This window comes from Lathamus discolor, chromosome 2, assembly GCF_037157495.1.
Source record: "Lathamus discolor isolate bLatDis1 chromosome 2, bLatDis1.hap1, whole genome shotgun sequence".
NCBI lineage: Eukaryota > Metazoa > Chordata > Aves > Psittaciformes > Psittacidae > Lathamus > Lathamus discolor.
In genome coordinates, this window is record NC_088885.1 from 97,057,146 (window position 1) to 97,076,798 (window position 19,653).

A 19,653-nucleotide genomic window follows, 5' to 3' on the forward strand; every position below is an offset into this window, starting at 1 on the left:
TGGCCATTTCTTGGCATTAAAACAATGAAAAGACACAGAAATCATGCCTCCTATGTGCTTTTCAGAGCCTGTACTAGCTACTGAAAGATTCTTCATTTTTTTCATTCAGTTATGCATCCTGACTTCAATCCGTTTTGTGAGGTGATCTAATCCTCCCCTTCATCCCCCAGATGTGTATTCTTTCCTTCCACTTATCATGGGCCTTGAATTCAGACTTGAAAGCTTGTTTTCCTGATGTCACCTTGACAAGGACGCACTTTTTAAAATGGATGACCATCAAATTCTAACACTCCTTGACTGTTACCTTTTCCTTAGGTGCAAGATTTCCTCTTATTGCCTGCTGTGGTTTTCAGGTCAGCATGGAGACAAGTGAAAGCAGAAAAGGCAATAAAGTCTTATATTTAAAACTGAGTTTAATGGGGAGAATCCTTGATATCAAACAGAATTTATAAGCAGAAGACAAACTTCCCTTGATCATCACAACAGCCTAAAGAGAATTTAATTAAAATCACTGGAGACATCTCTAAGGGAAATTATAACACTATACACACTATTTTAATTGGATGCTAACAGAATCACAGCAAAAGCCAGAGCTTCTTCATTGCATTGCTATATTCTTCAACTACCGGGTAAATAGCAGATTCAGAATTACCAGGTTAATCCAGCAGGCTTGTTTACTATGTAACAACTAGAGAGGAATGGCCAGCGAGGGGCAGAAGGTTTATAGGAAAGTAGCACACGCATGGTGACTACTGTACAATAAGCAGCTACACAGCACTGTATTTGCTACGCAAGAAATATCTGGTTAGGCTTTCTACATTTGATTCTAACTAATGACCCTTATGCTGCAGACCACATATCTAAAGAATGTAAGTATCCATTTCTAGGAATTAGTTAATTTTTGCACACTATATTTACCACAATATGTCACTATTAATTAGTTTTCTCAAGTTGTCCCATTTAAAATAAATGAGGCACTGAGTCTCAGTTAAGATGCAATTTAAAAATATATTGGATGAATTTTGCAGGTACTGAAGGGGATTTATCTCCTAGAACAGCAGTTAGGATAAAACAGCTTGATGAATTCATTCAGTAAACCTGCTTTTAGCACTGGATGATTTAGCCTGTGCTAGTACTTTACACAGTTTAATTGTACATTTATTTCCAATTATTTTCTTAGCATCACCCCAGTGCTTCCTGCAATATCTCCTGCATACTTCAAACACTTCCTCCCCCTGTCATATTTGGCTTTAAAATATTTGTGATGGTTGCTATACCTGACAATAGGCACCACTTTGCTAAGAAATACATGTTCTAGTTTTTATCAGCTGCAGTGTGACAAGAATGTAAATGCTTGAATACAAAGTTAAATTTATACATAATCTTAAGTCATATATATTTAAGTAAAAACTGCGAGAGCACTTCTGCAGCTTTTAGAGTTGCATCTGCATATAAAGCCACTATTTCCCCTAGATCTTGCTCTCTTTTATAGCTTTCAATAGCCACATTTCAAATTTTGTTTTTATTAGTGAGCACCCTATTATTTGAAAAGGAAATTACTACTTATATATCACAGAAATATGGTCTTCTCTATCAGTTTCTTGAATAAAAATATCATGCTTTCAACAAATTAGAGTCAGATCTGTCTAGGTATGCCAAGAATTTTGAATATGCCATTGACACAGTGGCTTATTTAATAGGAGACTGAACATAAGTACAGTGGAAGCATAACTGACAATGTATTTCTTCAGAAAAGAGCCATAAAATCCCTTGCAGAAGCAATGGTTATAAATTGCTATTAAATATTCAAAGTCCTTTTTTTCAATGTGCTCATAAATGAAACATTTCCAAGACAATAAAGCTATCTGTAGGAATGCAGACAATGTTAGCTGATCCCTTCTACTTTGGTTTAATGTTACAATAGAATTCTATGCCAGGTAACTACTTACTTTATTATATATACACTCATATGTAGCAGTTTGACACTCCAAAGTTTTCTGAGAGAGCTGAATTCCAGCTAAAATCATTAAAGACTACTTCTGTGCCAAGAACAGTCTCTCCTCTCCCAGATTCTACCAAGATCACAATGAGTATGCTTCCTCATTATTAGGACTGAAGAGACATTTTCTTGAAACAGTAGTGCCTGGCACTGAGTCAAGAACAGAGACAGTACTGGTATCTCCCACTTGCAGATAGTCAGGCTCTATAAAGAACCTGTATATTTAGGTACCCATCAAAAATTGATTGTGTTCACACAAGTAACTACTGTACTACAGGGCAGCTGTGTAAGGGGAAAAAATTGCCAGGACATATTTAACCTCTGTGTGTCTGACTTCACAACTGGATGTGAAGAAACAAGAATCTCTTGTAACTCATCACCTTTTTTAGCTAAAATAACACAATGCTTTTTCCACTCAACTATATTCATCCTTCAGAAAAAATGGCAATATGAAATACCTTAAGAGGAAGAACTTCTTTATTAATACCATAGAAGTAAGCCATTGCTTGTGTCCATGAGCAAAGACCTGCTACATTCCCACAGACTTTTTTAGCAGTCTCAAAATTATAATCCTCCATATCCAAATAAGGCTCTAAAAGCTCCACAGTTTCTTCTGTAATTGAGTCCTAGTCAAAGAAAAGGGAAAATTACTTTTTAAGTGGATCTTGGAATAAAGTCTGCTTCACAGAAACATTTTATTTTTCAAAAACATGGTAGAAAGTTTTTTAAAAACATGCTACCACTTCCTACAGAAGAAATGAACAAACCAACACCATTGCTTTTCACTTTTATAAAGGACAGAATAGGGGTTTTTTTGTGAACTGAAGTGAAAATAGCTCCTACTTCCATTGCAACAGATTTTACTTGAGTTTGCATTTAATATCCGTATCTGACCCATAAGATTTACAGACATTACTTGTACTCATAGCTCCATGACAACTTAAGCTGATCTAAGTTTTTGGTGCTACAGCGATGTAACTTTCCTCTCCCCCTCAACCAGATGTTCTTGCCCTATCTTTAATACTTTTACCAATGCTCAATGAACTAATCTGGAAGCTAGTAGGACAGAAACCTAAGTCAGCAAACGACGGATTAGCTTTTGTCTAGGCTAATTCCCTGAAGAAGCTCACCATGGCATCTGACAGGCACCAGTGTGAACACAGGGAGTCAAAACAGGAAGCTTTAGGAAGGAAAAGGGTGAAACTGCAAGGCACTGACTTCACTTCACTGACACTAACCCTTTTCCGTAACTGTAAAAGCAATTTCTTTCAGCTGCTCACTTCATTATTCTAACCTCAGATTTTTTCCGCCTTCACAATCTGTTGAGAACATGAAAGCCAGATCTTTGGTGATGGTGGTTAATCTCTAATTATACAAGTGTCAGAAGAAAATGGGATTCATCTCTTTAAGCAATGTAGAGTAGAAGAGCTTATACAGGGTAACAATGGTTGCTTAACAATAGTGGCATTAAAAATCTTCCTTTTGGGGGGGGCAATATATTAATGCCTTCCTTTAAAAGCATTTAAAAATCATCTTCCATTCATACTGTCAAGCAATATACCCTTTTCCTGCCTTTCTGCTATGCAGAAAGGACTGTGTTGCACTTGTCTGATCCCTAGCTACTGTTACAACAAAGACATTCATTATATTATTCCTAAAATCAGATATGGTGATGTTTTCACTATAAGCATTTGCTAAAATGTTAAATTTGCTAAAATATTAAATTCTAAAATAGTGCTGGACAAATATTTAGACTTTTTCATTCTACTCAAAATGATGAGGTAGCAAGCTGGCAAAGGTGAAGCAAAGACCAGTCAGCAATGGCCTAAAACTGTCAAGCTTTTCCTTCTAAATAATGAATTTTAAACCCAAGGAGCTATTTCATTCACTAATACTCCTTGCATAAAAAAAATTAGGAAAGAATAAAAGTCTCACAAACAAGTAAGCAGTGAAGTCGACTCAGAGCTCCAGACATGATGTGCTGCTTTCTCATATATACTCCATCTTAGAAACAAGAAATGAGGCTGGAGGACAGCATGTGAAGTACCTCATCAGGGCCAGAAGTAGTCTAGTGTTCATCACCACATTCATCAGTATCACTTCTTGGAAGAACTCAGTCCCACAGAGGTTGTTCTAACTCCTCTGAGTAAAGTAAAATGTGTTGCAAACCACCAGCAGAAACACATACGCTATCAATAAGAGCCAAAACTGGAAGCCTCATTAGAGAGAAGCTTGAGTAAGGACTACATAATTAGCCCCCATTATCTTTAAACTCATTTCCTCTTTCTGTTTAATGAAGATAGCACTTGGAGAAGCAACCAAATTGAAAGCCCCAGGAAGAGACTGTCTACAGAGGCAGTGCAAGTTTCGCATGGTGCCTAGTCGATATGGCTCACTGGGAGAAATGGCTCCTGCAGATAGTTAGAATCACGGTTTCAAGCCTCATGTGCACAACAAAAACACTCCGGTAACTTAGAAAAGGCATCAGCAAAATGCATAGCTGAAGCAGATAAAAAATAATCAGTGTACAAATGAAAGAGTATGTTGTGCAGTGCTGCAGAAAAGCCAGGTTTTGCCAAAACCTCCTTGATGTTCTAAAGTTGGGCCATGATTCTGCCATTCCATATTCCATCTAGGTCTTTTTCTGTTCCAGCTATATGTAACATCTTTTTTTCTCTTCCCCGCAGAGAAATTTCCCTTGTCTCACAGTTTAGTGAATCTTATTGTAAACAGAACAAGTTTCTGTCTTGACAGAAATACAAACCTGTGCTTGCTTTTATTTTTCTTACGGTTTATACTAAGGTTCCCAGTTCATTCTGTATTTCACTACTTCTCAAGCAACAGAACCCCAAAAGTTCCGAAATATTTCAGTATTATTCCTGACAAGATGCTAATTTTATTCTGTATTTCTCTCAGCTCCCCACCAAACTATTCCAGAGACAGAGCTCTAAAGTGTTATATGCAAGGAGGCCTGGTAGCACTGGAGATGCTGAGACATTTGAAAAATCAAACCAGTGAGACCTTTAAAGGCAAATTCCTACTGAGAAACAGGAACTGCCTAAATACAGATAACACTAAGCTTCTCAAGATGTGATCTCGTGCTTGAGATATTTGTGTCTGCCATCAAAACTGTGTGGCCCAGGAGTAAGATTACTGAGATAATGAACCAGGGAAATAGAGAGGAATACAGTCACAAAGGTATCTACAACTATAGGTAAACAAAAGTCTCATCTGTTTCAAACTGCCTTTGAGGTAGAAGACACTTTCACATATCTCTAGAGATAGTTATAGGAGTAGTAATGCCACTACTAGCTTCTTACCTTCTGAAAAGTAAGCAACATGCCAAGAAAACCTGAATTATTCATTAGCTTCAGAGCTTCAGTCCAAGATGGCTTCACAGATGGGCGCTCTTGATCAGGTGTTACTGAGTCTATTTTTCTTTGGAATAAAAGTAGCACACAATCCATAATTCGCATTATCAAGTGAGGAGGTTTACCCAGTTTGCGAACAGTTGCAATGTCAGAAGGTTTTATTGTCTGAAAAAAATTTAAAAGAAAACAAACCATTTATTTAAGCAATCACTTGACTGTAGAGAAAGATATTTTGGGGAAGGACCTGCTCTTGCAGGGGGGTTGGACTAGATGATCTTTTTAGGTCCCTTCCAACCCTTGGGATTCTGTGATTCTGTGACTGTATACGTAATGCAATTGCTGCAGTTTTGCAGGTCATTCAGAAGCAATACTGCAGAAAATCCTTAAAGGTAGTGATTGATTTGCTTTGTTACCTGACAGCAGAGCATGTACTGCCCATCTTACCTCTCCACTGGCCCAGTTTTAACTTTTTTTTTTCTACAAAGTTTAGCAGGTCAGTGCTATTTCTTCATTTTATTTTATTTTATTTTAAGTTAGAAGCATAAGCCATATTATTACAAATAATGATCATTAACTACATGCATGTTCAGGATATCTTTGATTCTGACCTGCAGGGCTGCTTCAGCTTCTTCCAGTGCAGGTCTTGCAGCTTCGAGCTTCTCTTCTGCTGCTGCTTTATCAATGGCAATGTCATCCACAATGGCCTGAGCTTTATCTTTTACCTTTTGCACCTGCATTTTCACCTTTTCAGCAGCTTGGGCTTTCATAGTTACTTCCAATAAAACTTCATCAGATTTTTTTGAAGCTACAGCCAAATCTTTCTCCTTCATCACCAGCTCTTTGGAGAGCTGATTTACTGAAACCTCAGCTTCCATCAGTTTTGCAAGACCTGTGTTGAACAAATTCCATTTTAGCAAGAGGAAGACATATTGAGTAAAACCTCAGTGCAGCAATCTGCATACATAACATAAGTCACTCAAATCCATATTTAGGAGCCCCACTGAATGATCACATTTGTTGAACACCAAAATTAAACAGGGTAATATCCATTATATCCATTTGCTATTTATGTTTTCCTTTTTTTTTTTTTTAATGAGTAAGAGTCTTCAGAATCTGTCACTTGATCATTTGTTTATTTTCTTATATGTGAGAGGGACATTAAATATTAAACACACATATCGAAAAACATCAGTATTGTGAATGGCATTCTTAAGAATTATGTGTGAAATTTCAGAAATCCGTAAGACCATAAGAAGTACTAAACTGTATAGAAAAAAGAGGAAGAACATGGCATCCTGAGCAATACAAATGAAGACACAAGGAAACAAGGCTGAGCTTCTAAATTCAACATTACACAAAGGTCCAGATGAGATGGGGGTAAGAGAAGCTTAAGATTTTTGAGCAATACAATTCTCCAACATTTTTATCACACAAAGAGAAAATCATCTAGAAAAGTTATTAGTATCAATATTCTGACATATAAACCAATGAAATTAAATGTAAATACATCATGAAAATCTTTCTAACCCTAAAAAAAAAAAAAAAAAAAAAGCAGGTATGCACATTCCAGGCGCCCAGTCACCCCCTGCCTATGGAGATCTGCTTACATAGCTCGATTCTGCAATTGGCAACAGTGGGAGAAGAAGCAATTTAAGTTTACATTCACTTCCAAACACCATTCAGTATTGGAAACTGTTTAATTGTTTACTGTGTATGACCTTGTGTGATGAAGTATTTTGGAAAAATTATATTCGGCATATAACTTTCTTAAAAAAGATTCTTTGGAGGGACTGAATCTGAACATTCACTTACCTTCCCTCAGATTTATGTTTAGCACGTTTAAATGTGAAAAATAGGATCTCAGTAGTTCCTTGTCATGCATATGTTATCAAAGCAGGACTTTCAGTTATTTTAACTGCTAACTAAAACTATTTAAAAACTCATCACAATCTGAAACATTCATAAATGTCATTGAAACAAAACCTCTGCATATTTTGTAACCACACATGATACAGGTAAAAAAGTCTGCCTCTAAACGAAAGTCAGCTCTCAATTTAAATCCATACTTTCACATCCTTTTACTCTAATTTTTCTCATCTTTTTAAAAACACACAAGCAAACAACAAAAAAAATCAAACAGATTTTAAAATACCTGTTCTCATGCGTTCAGATAAACTTCCAACACTGGCAAACTTCTCTTTGTAAATAGCTTTGTAGCCTCCAATGAAGGACAGGTAAGATTTTGGAGTCACAAATGTTCGTCGCCTGTATCGTTCAAAGTACTCAACACATTTTTCAGCTACAATATCTTGAAATGTTCCCATGGTGTTAACAACACTCTGTTTCACCTCATCTGTGCACTCAATATGGTAGGAAACTAAAAAATGCTGTGCAACTGCTACAAGAGCATCTTTAGGCCAGCGCTGGAACCAGTCCATGGTACAGCCTGAAATCAGACCTGGAAATTTGAGTGCATGAGTTCTGAATTTTTCCCCGACAGGGGAAAAACAAAGAACCACATGCAGGTTATTACGAACTCGAGCAAGAAAGTAATGATAAAGATTTTCAAAAGTGGGAGTACGCCGGGGGTATTCCTTCTTCATTGCCGGTATCAGGTCTTGTGTGATTTCACCTATTTCATCTCGTGCAAAAAGATTTGAGACTTCACCTGAAGCCAAAACATTGTTCATGTATTCAAGAAAAGATTCATCTCTGATTTCATTGTCTGTGAATATAAAGACAATGCCTTTTCCTTTTTGCCCAGCAGTGTGGTACAATATTTTCAGATCATCCAAAAGGTTGTTGGTGGCATATGTTCTGGGATAGAGAAGGATTAAAGAAAGAGAGAAGAAAAATTACAGACCATTTCAGGAGATATCTATCACCTGCCTTAGCTTCCTTAAGGCAAGAAAAAATCTACATAAGAAATCAATACCATATCTACGGGTTTCATTTTTTTAGTTTTATTTGCTTAGACATTTCCAAAGTGAATGATCAGTACCATAAATCATGGGAAACAAGGTGAAATCAACAGAATAATGTGCTAGGAAAAAAAGATGGCAAGAGCAATACTATGTCTATGGTAATTATGATGTTGCTTTGTATCCCCACAGTTTGCAGATGTAAATTCCTTATTAGAACTTTAGGTTCTAATACGAATTAGAAGGCTCTAATAAGAATTCTAATTAGCTGTAGGTAAATACTGCTGGATTAAGTTGTCAAGTAGGTTCTAAAACCTGTAACCATTACATAAATACAGCTGGATTATCTGTTGAAGATATTGAGAGCAGGTTAAAGGAAATCATTAAGAAACAGGAGAAAAACATAACTGAGGTTTTTATTGTGTTATTTGGTTTAACTGAAATCTAGCCCCAGAAATTATGCTTGAACATTATCACTCTGCTGCAAATGAAGACCATGACTGGTTGTTTCATTATGCCTCTTATAGCTGATGCACAAAAGTATGATTCAGATGAAGCCTACACAAATTCAACTGCAGATTTCAGATTATGATATATAAAATGAAGTATTGTAAGGTTAATAAAATGGCAGATTTTTCCATTATGTTCTTAGCCAACTAAAGGTGAAATTAAGAACCTCTTTTCTTTAAAAAAATCAGTTTCTTAATTCCAAGAGTCTCTTCAAAGTCATGAGCAATATTTGCATGACCCATTCTTCAGTATTTGAAAACAATACTTTTCTATTAAATATGCCATCAGAAAGTCTCCCAGATCGCTTCCAGCTCAATCTTACCACTGCTTTATAAATATCCCCAATGAAAGCAGTGCAGAGCTTGTAAAACAATCTAACTCTTCAGTTTGAATGTTTCAGACAAAGTTATTACAGTGTTGTGTGGTATTCCAATAAGAACATACGAATTTCTCTACTGAGTCAGAAAAGCAGTCTATCTAGCTCAATACTCTTAATAGGAAATGCTACTTAGAAAACATGAGCCAACTCATGTTTTCCACTCTTCACTGCTCATTTCTTCCTTCCCCCCTCTATATACATTGTAATTTTATAAGGAATGCTAGAAGGTATGTCCATCTTGTCCTAAGTTCCATTTATGAACCCGCTGATATTGTCTTCCTCCACAGCCTCCTGTGGCAAGTTACAAAAGGTTACTATCCACTTTGAAAATATACACTTCCAGCTATCTGCTTTTAGCTTGCTTCCAGTTAGCTTCTGCAAAAGAACCTTTCTTAAGTGACTGAAATATTTATTTGCCTTATTAACGCATTTTGAAACTTGGAAGTCTAGGGACTCTATTGTGTGACTCTACACCTTCTTTCCCTTTTTTTTTGTTCCCACTGTTTCTTCTTTCTGCCTCTGGGATACAGGAAGGGTCAGTGATATGTCTTTCTTTCCCTTTCCTTTCATCAGAAACCTCATAACATTGTTCAAAGACCTGATATATCTCCCTAAGGAAGATTTCTCAGTGTGTTGAGTAGTTTGCAGAATGAAATACACACTGCCAGCTCTCAGGGCTTACTCTTGTAAACCCTATATCAAAAAGAAACAGATGGAAGGCAGTAGGAAGTCACTGCAAGTTTCTACAAATTACTAAATTCCAGCACTATGAACTATTGACATTGATAGCAGTTGTAATTCATAATACAATCTAGGCACATAAACATCTATAGAAAAAGTTACTATTTGCCCTGGCCATCAGCATTTGCCCACTATGCAGAATATAGCAGCAGATTATTCCATGTTATCTATAGGGCAACATGATATTTTAGTGGGACACCACACATGTGCGTTGCAAACTCAAAATGCTGAAAGAAAGACAGATTTCTTGTTAGTAGCATAAAGGCAGCAAAACAAAGACCCAGGATCTGTCATCTACACACTGTGTATTTGCACACATGCCTTTCATCAAAAATGTAGTTTACTATGAGGGATAAAGTATTTGTCAGGTTTGCATGGAAGTTGATTGTGAGACATTAATTTCTATGGCAAATTAAGAAGCAAATGTCTATATACACTCTATTTTATTACCTTGTTAAAGTAATCTGAAAGCTCTCATATCCAGCTATGTATGATGCTAATCTGGTCAGACTCTGTTTTCCAGATCCACCCACACCCACCAACAATGCATTTCCTTGGGGAGTACGAATAATCCGTGATATTCTAATCAAATGGATGATTGCATCCTGTGTATTGAGAGAAAAAGATATGAAATGATGTAAAAATAATCTAATGTATATTCAACCAGAATCACATCACCAAGCAACTGTGTCTCAGCAGCTAGTTGACTTCTCTGGAGACTATGCCAAAGACTTGCATCCTGTACTCATCAAAATCAACAAGAGATTTTTTTCTGACTTCAGTGGGGAGCTGGGATAGCCCAAAAGAAATGCTCTTGTATCAAGCTCATATGAAGAAATGTATGTAATATGCAGTCTTTGAGGGCATGTCCCTTCAGGGGACAGGAGGAAGAGTAGAAAGGATGTGGATTAATACCCTTCACCAACCATTTAGCTGAGACAATTACAGACTCACTAAGCAGGCTGCCAAAAGTAAAATACAAGTACACTGTAGATATTTCTTATTCAGCTGCTGTATTTACCTTACAGCAAGCATTAATCTGAAATGCCCTAAAAATCTACCAAACCACCCAGTCTAAAGCTGAAGAAAGCATCATGCATCAACAGACCTTTGAGAAAGAGGTAACTCAGAGACGCAAGATGACATTTGCAATGTGCACTGTAGAAAGAAATAAGCTGTGTTTTGCATTATGCAAAGTGGGAGAAAGAAAAGATGGGGAACTGCAAAGAGATGGAATAATTTGTGGTAGTGAAGGCAGCTGGGAGACAGAAGCATGGCTTTATAGACTTTACTTGTAAGGCTTGGATACAGAGATAGCCATTCTGAGCTATCTCCAAAATAGTTTGATAGAAACATACAAGATCCATGTATTAGGAAGTGGAAAAGAGCAGACACTTTCTGTATTAGTAGTATAATTACAGACACTAATACCTTGAAAAATACTAAATCCATCTTTGATCCTCTGATGGTTTCATTGTACTGTTGCATGAACATCTGTAATCTTTCAGCCAAATAATCCAAGGATGGGATAGGCTCATAAATTTTAGGAGCCTTCAACTCTGCATCATCAGGTTCATCTCCAGTAGCTTCTGGGACATCACGCAAAAAGTCCACAAAGTATAACTCTGTGGAATTATCTTCAAATAGATTCTCACCATGTTCTGCAGAAGCAATCTGTAAAAATACATTAAGGATTGCTTTAATAATGAAACATTTCATTGGCTTCTTTCTGTGGCAAATACTGGAACACTATTTGCCTACCTTTCTCATCATATCTTCAAACCAGTCTTTATCGCTTTGGCTGATGAACCTGTCTGCAATAACACGTCTGCATTCATGCTGGAACAAGGCTACCAAAACACTGATGCTCTGGCAGACTTCAGAAGTAACTGTAAGTATTCCTTGCCAAATACGACTGAGGTCTCGTAGATTGAAGATGTAATGAAATTTAGCTGGAGTTGGTAACATCTACAAAATAATGTCATAAGATATATTCAACTAGCTACTAAATAAAAATATTTTGCATATAGTATTAAATGAATATGGAATTTTTCACAAACTTCAAAATCAATATTGCATTAAAGCAGAAATACATGCTTAAGAAATACATGTCTAAGAGGTAGCAGTGAAAATGAAGAAATGACAGTAGTAATGGCCAGCTTTTTAACTTCACATAGATTTCACATGAGTTTCTTTGAATCTTACAAGCCCCAGAAACATGCACTGAAGGATAGCCAAGACAGGTAAGTTAATGATGGCATTGAAGGCCACAGTAAAAATGTCAGCATTGCTTAACCTGTGTTGTTGCTCCTGCCCTTTCTTCCAGATAATTTCTGTCACTCTCTTTTGTCCTTTCCAAGAACATATGATGAAAGGATGATGAAAAAAAGGAAAAATAGATGAGGAAAAGCAAAGGAGCAGAAAAATGAGAAAAGAGGATTTGAAAAACTTAGCAAAAGCTACATTTTTTCTATAGGCAGTTGACTAGCCTAGTAATAAACACCATTTATGTTGAATATGCTGACCAATAGTTTCATTAGAACTCTATTTCTCAATGCAAGCCAAGTTTATGTCTACAGTTGAGTTATTTGGAAAATTCTGACCAACATTTTCTGGACTAGAAAGTATAATTTACCAAATCCCTGCCTATCCCTATCTTTCTGCTACTCCCCTCCACTTTTTTGTTTTTTAATCAGAATATAAAATTTGGGGAAAAAATGATATTTTGATTTAATTTTACTCTTAACTTTTCAAGCTTCGTTCTACACAAAGATTCTATTTTCTATGTCAAAGCAACATTTGTGTAGGAATTGCAGTTAAATGTTTGTACAATCTGTTCTGTTTGAAACAGAAGAAGAAAATATTTAGAATTTGCAAAATAACAGATCTCGTTTGTTTTTAACTGGTTCACTCTACACCAAATTTGTCTTCTTTAATTCAGACCTTTAAAGTTTCCCACAATCCCAAGCACCATTACAGAAAATGGTGGATGAAGCCTTGGGTGAGATCGTTTAGTGTGAGGTGTCCCTGCCCATGGTATCGGGGTTGGAACTAGATGATCTTAAGGTCCTTTCCAACCCTAACTATTTGATGATCCTATGATTCTAAAATTCCTATCTAATTTTAATTTATGCCTATGCCTTTGACATTTTCTCAAGCAGAAGACCTCTAAATCTTCCTATCAGCTATCCTTACTATATTATAGTAATATAATTCTTATATTAGCTGTAGAAGGCACTGTATATGATTGTTTGTAGAGCTAGGTGCTGATAGCAACAAATTCAGAACAGAGGCATCAGCCAGCAATTATACATCCAGGCCACCACTTCACAATGTGAAGTATGAGCACACATGACAGTACCAAAGACCTGGGTCTTGTTGCTTTGTCATGGTAGAGATGTTTCAAAGGGTTAACATACATATTTTTACCTTTGCTTTTGTTGTTTGCCAAACCTTTCGAGTGGTAGAAACTAAAGCTGAAGCCAGTTTACATATTTCTGCAGAGAAACCTCGTTGTACACAGAAATAACCTTCAGCCATTGTTTGAAATATTTTGTCAATAGAAGAACTAGAAGGCAATGTGCAGTTGTAGATGGTGAACTGGCGTTTAAGGCGCTGTGGGATATCGTTCCGACCTCCCCCAGGGTGAATCATAGCAGCTACAAACTGGATGTCAACCACATTTGTGAATTCTCCTGGCTTCTCCAAACTGTAGAAACCTTTCTGTTCCATCAGCTGTCTTACAATCTCATTGGTGATCTAGTTATCATCAAAAATAAGAATAAATGGAGCAGTTAAGTGTTTCAGGGTTTCAAATTAAAAACTTTAAAAAAACGCCAAAGATGAAAGAGGAAATTTCAAATATAATAAATTAGAAGGAAAGACATCTCTTATCTTTCTTAATTTCAGGTATCTTGGTGAACATTTCAGCAATTTATAAAGACATGCCACATAGTACCAAGCACTTTTATGCAGTGGGTTGGCTGCCCACAAGCTTCATGTGCTAAGTACTTGGAGGCATAAGGTCAGGCAGGCAACTGGATTTCCATAATATCAGTCTAAGAAAACTCAGCACTTTAAAGTTTTGAGCCAGACTATATATTCAGATTGACACAGGCACTTAGTGACAAAGAATGGTTAGTTTAGCACAAAGTATAGTCACTTGTACAGAGGCAGTGAGAGAACAGGATTACAGAGCTATACTGGGAACAGGAAAATTACTTTTTCTCAGCAGTAATTTTTTTGAATTTAAGTCAGATTTTCAGAGCATAGGACTATAAATATTCATTCATCAAGACATCTCGCTAGCTTTGGATGTCAACTGTGATGTTAGATTTCACCTAATAATAACTGTATTTTAAGGTCCAGAGTAGATGGAAGGAGGAAGGAGTCTCTGATTGCCTCTTGGATTTGCATGTTTCCTTTCCCAGACTGCTTCTTAGTACAACTAATTTGGAAATTCTGCAAGATCTGTATGTAACCAAAATAAAAGGCCTAAAAGCTATAATGGTTGCACTAAGTGGCTTGATGCTGACCCTAATCTTTTGGGATTGACAGATTATTACTCTTGGGAAAAACTGGCTTAGGGAAATTGGTTTTAGTACACATATTTGCTCCAGTCCATATTATGATATCTTTTCCCTAATTTTTCCTATTTTTGCAGCCTACAGATCAGTATTTCCATCATCCGCAATGGTAAGACCACCAATTCCTAAATGTTAACATTTTCCTTTTACCTGATCACCCCATTCATTAATCACAGGCATGTTGATGTCATCAATAAAGACTGTCATTTTCTTCCCTGATGGAGGACCGTATGTGGTGCCCATTCTTTTATCTATGTAACTTTCTATGCTCCTTTGGAACATATTTGGCAGAGTTGCAGAAGAAAAGTTCAGGCATTTGGTCAAGTGAACATCAGGATCATATTTGCTTGTGTAATCCTGCAAGATAAACTCATTTTAAGTAAAGTGCACCAGTAACTCCAGATTAATTCATCCAAAAGGAGACATAGATACTCAGCCGCCCTGCAAAAAACCAGCCATCTACAAAATCTCAGTCCTGCTATTAACTTCAAAATGTCAAAAAGCAGCTTATTTAAGATAAATATACCATCTCTGACCTGAAATTCAACCAAACTCTCAGTTAATGTTTTGCATAAAGTTTCTAAGTATTAAAATTTACAAGCTTTTAACAGACTTTGCTGTTACAGGAAGTAGACGTGACAACTCAAGATGCAAATGAACTTTGCATTAGCAATTGTCAGTTTTTCTAAATTCAAGCTGTTAGTGATGATCTATTACAGCAGTCTTCAAGGAACAAATGAAAAAACAAGTCCTTTTTCACATTAACTCTATAGCCATATCTTATAACAAAAGCAGTGTGCAGGAACGGTAGTACAAAATTAAAACCAGCTGCATCTCATTTACTGACAGTTATCCTCTCTTAATGAAGAAAGGAATCCTTGGGCTTTATGAATGCACACAATTCCCACACCTGAGGAGGATCACCTAAAGAAACAAGGGTTTATAATAGCACCGGAAAGTAAAAGATGCAACCCTGGAGTCACACCAAGGCGTATATACACATATACACAGCATGGGAAATGTTTTATTTAGAAGGAGTCCTAGGACATAAAAATAGTACTGGAAATTAAGATTTGGTTCTTCTACAATGACTGGAAAAATAAATATCATTTAAATTCTTATCTTTATAACAGGGTTGACTAGAAATGTTCCTATTTTCATACCTCATAAAAATAAACCTATATAATTGCTGATTAAGTAATCTAAGAACCACTCCAGTGAGACATACACTCTGTGTGGCAACAGAAAGGAAGATACAGCTAAGCCCCCTCAAAATATTTTTATTAATATTGTTAAACTGTTAATTTTGTTGATACAATGATCTCAGTTTAAGAAAAGGTGCCCTTCAGAAACAGGCTTTTTCTCAGACATCACATAAATGACTACACATGGGATGTACACGCAGCAGTCCTGTACTTGGTGAGTACTCTTGACAGCTGAAGGGTTGACAGCGGCTGGGTGGAGGTCTTGCAGCAGGCCAAGGTCAACTCACCACAACTACGAATATGCAACTGTTCAGAAAACACTCATGTTTTATTCACTATGGCTTTTCAGAATCTTTACATAGTAACAATAATATTCCACAGTATATAAGTGAGAACTACCTTTGAAAATCAAGAAGTTATTTAATGAGATTATTTTTGTTAGTTAAACTGTCAGAGGAATTTCAGCTCTACCGTAACAGTTTCACATTAAAATATCAAGTTTTTGCAATTCATGAATTAATAGTACAGAGTAAAGGTCTTAACACTCCATTATAAGTTATTTATTTTGACATATACTGATGCCTGACTCAACGCTGAATATTACTTCAGATTAATTCAGATTACAACCAGGGGTATTCTATATTAAAAGATTTTTACTTTTTCATCAAACCAGATGCTTATATCTGGAAATTTCTTTTCCACAACATGTAGTAAAATAAAATTCTATAGAAGGTGAAAGCAGAAGGGGAACGGTTGTGAAGGCAACCAACTTTCAATCCTAACCTTAAATGAGGTCAAATGTCTGCTGGCATTACACTCCTTTGTGTAAAGAACATACTCTGCTCTATAGCATTGACATGGGGTAAGCAACTCCTAAGAATCAGCTCCAATTATTTTTAGGGACAGGAATGGCAGCTGAAGGCTGCAGGTTGCCAGTATCTGGCCAAAATCCAGTATGCAGAATATCAAGACCACCACCCAGACCCTGCTTCTTCACTCTGCTAAAAAAGTTCTCCAGCTGGTGCCAAGAACAGAAGTTGACATTACACCGGCATGCATATTGGCATCAACAGCTATGCTGAAAAAGTAGTATTAATGGCTGCTGGCATTGGTACAACTTGCTTGATGTCAGGGCTTAGAAAGAACATGGCCAGAGGACTCAAAATGGCTCCAGAGTTTAAGAAAGCCAAAGGTCAATTTAGGCCAGTGTTTTTCAGTTATTTTCAGTTTCCAGACCCCTACAAATCCAGTGGAAGTACAGATGCCTGTATAGCAAATTCACCATCCCAACAGTAGATCGGTTTTATTTAGCTACCTCTCATGACCAAAGAATCTCCTGGAAATCACAGACACCATGCTAAAGGCCATTACACTTGCATTTTTTCAAATAAGGGATACCAGTTTCGGTACAACACCTACATTTGTTCAGCCTTTCACTTATTGGCTCTTCTGTAGTAAGTTACTAATTTTTTAACTGTCATATGATTAACCTGCACCATTTTAGAATATGGAAAATATGTATTTGTTCATTTAATAGCAATCCTGTTATTATTTTCTTCTATAGAAAGAACAACATGTCATTTTCAGTGAAGATACTAAAAGAAGAGATAATAAACACTAAATTTACCCTCTAAAAGTTCAGCCTGCATAAAAAAGGAAGTTCTTAATTTCTCTTCAGTTTGGCTTAAGAATGTCATTGCAAGAAGGGCATGCAAAAGATCAGTTCACACATGGCACCACTGACAAAGCATGGGGAAGGATCAATATTTTCTTAGCAAAACCTCCAGTTTGACTTCTCAAAAGAAAAGCAAGCATATAAAAGAACATTCGTCACATGACCTTGTGGCCATGGTTAGCAAAGTGCAAAAGAACCCTTTATACTGAAGTATAGATACTTAAGGTGTTTTGCTTGCAGGCCATGTGACTAGTGGCAAAATACCTCAGTAAGACTGCTAGTGTGTAATTTGAAGAAAAATCAAATTACTCTTGCACTTCAATTTAACATTTGTGCCAATGTCAATGACTGTGATACTTTCACACAAACCTATTACATATTTTTCCATTCCACCTACCTTAATCATAACTGTTTTTGCTGTTCCCTGTTCCCCAATTAGCAGAACAGCTTTTCCTTGCCTCATGATAGTCTGCATTAGAAAATCTGTTCGGACGCTGTCTACATTTGGAACTAGAATGGAAGTATATTCTGGTACTGAATCTTTAGGATAAATATATTCAGGGACCTGTATAAGAAAGACACAGAAAAAGTCTGACAATTTCTACCTGCCCACACAATCACTTTGCACCAGAACACAAAAACAAATGTACTTCATAAAATGTACATTAGCAAAAATTTTCTTCCTGAAGGCCAAGCACCCATTTATAATCAATCAGTCAGTACCTGACCAAGCTTCTCTAAAAGGTTGTTAGACTAATGGGATATTTTCACTCCATTCTTCTCCATTATGTGAAGAAAACTTTTATTTGCTGGTAGTTCTTAAACAGTTGGGCTATAGACAGTAGACAAAACTAAGATAACTCCTGTTTCGCTTCCAATGCTATTTCAAATGCATGCTCCTATGCCCCACCAAAGATATTTATGGAAAAAAAGAAAAATAAATCTCTCAAAAGATAAACTCTTGAACATTTGGTAGTCTTAATCTTCCTAACCAAATTATGCATGGGATTAAATAATAAAATAATATGCCTCTTACCAAATACATCTTTCTTGTGTACTCATTAAGAAATCTTAGCATGTTGCAGCATACGAACCTTCTTTGCCCAGTGCTCCCACTCGCCACAGGCATTAATACAGAATTCAAACATGGTTTCTTCTCCATTCACAGCAGGAAGTTCTTTCACTGCAGAGTGCTTTCGTAGGAACAGCTCCATTTTCAGCCTGTCATCCGGTTCCAGAAGAGCTCCGGCTGACCACATTACAGCAAAAACGAACAAGCGAGCAATATGTTCCTCGCTGAGCTGCTTCTCATCTCGGTTGGACAATAAACCCTGTAAAGCAGATGCAATATGTAGCTACTGCCCTCCTAGAACAACCTCTGAAAACAAGCAACAGCATGAGAGAGAGAAATATTGAATGTCGTATCTACCTGTAGGAGGTCAATAGCTTGTTTGATGTACATACATTCTAAAATTGGCATTTTTGGTGTCACAGCAGAGAAAACAAAATCTATCACATCCTGGAAAAGAAGAAAAAAAAAAACCAACCACAATTCAATGGATCTTTTTACCATTTTCAATGGGATGATTTATTCTTAGATGAGGCCAACTTCTTAATTTCAAAGATATTCTAAAATTTATTCCAAACAAAATTTCTCCCCATTTCTGGGATTATAAATATTCAGACTTAGAGCATGAAATTTTGCTAACAATAACCCATCCTCCTGTGTTCCATCTTAGTAGAGTAGTGGGTAACATATGCAACAAAGATACACATTGTGAGAAAAAAATCATGTTAGCATCTTAATCTAGATTAGGGCTCATGGCTATGTAGTCTGAGAAAGAAAACAGTCTGAATATGAGCATACCTAAGAGAAGGCAGGCTTAGAAAACATTCCTTTTTCTGCTATTTCTTGTTGCCTAGCAAAAGTGATTTCATTTCTGTGTGGTTTTTTGTAGCCTTCCCTCTAAAATACCTGATTTGCCCCCAAGAGTGCACAGGGTGCTCAAGTGACTGAGAGGGTTGTGGGTACCACAAGGAACGGGTAGAAGTGAGGCACTACAAGTAGTCTGGGTGATTCAAGTCTAAAGACCTTTAAATTTTGGACTTAAAACTCTCTGAGATTCAGTTTCTTCATCTGTAAAATGGACTAGATGTCTCACAGGGCACTACAAATCTTTCAATAATTGATTTGACACAGAATAAAGATATTTCATGAGTCAAAACAGTCTGTATTTCAAGAGCCTAATTTTCACCAGAGTGAGTT

General features: G+C 36.6%; 1 protein-coding gene across 1 annotated transcript in view; it reads right to left on the reverse strand.

Moving 5' to 3' along the window:
• Positions 1–19,653, reverse strand: part of LOC136008472 (dynein axonemal heavy chain 5-like) — a 176,741-nt gene that overhangs the window by 60,986 nt on the left and 96,102 nt on the right. Inside the window, exons 49-60 of the mRNA XM_065667810.1 lie at positions 18,817–18,906; positions 18,482–18,718; positions 17,785–17,952; positions 14,658–14,864; positions 13,351–13,680; positions 11,683–11,889; positions 11,353–11,595; positions 10,372–10,526; positions 7,523–8,187; positions 5,979–6,259; positions 5,320–5,535; positions 2,458–2,625 (exon numbers count right to left, since the gene is read on the reverse strand). Of these exons, the coding sequence (XP_065523882.1) occupies positions 2,458–2,625; positions 5,320–5,535; positions 5,979–6,259; positions 7,523–8,187; positions 10,372–10,526; positions 11,353–11,595; positions 11,683–11,889; positions 13,351–13,680; positions 14,658–14,864; positions 17,785–17,952; positions 18,482–18,718; positions 18,817–18,906 (2,967 nt within the window). The remainder of the gene's footprint in view (positions 1–2,457; positions 2,626–5,319; positions 5,536–5,978; positions 6,260–7,522; positions 8,188–10,371; positions 10,527–11,352; positions 11,596–11,682; positions 11,890–13,350; positions 13,681–14,657; positions 14,865–17,784; positions 17,953–18,481; positions 18,719–18,816; positions 18,907–19,653) is intronic.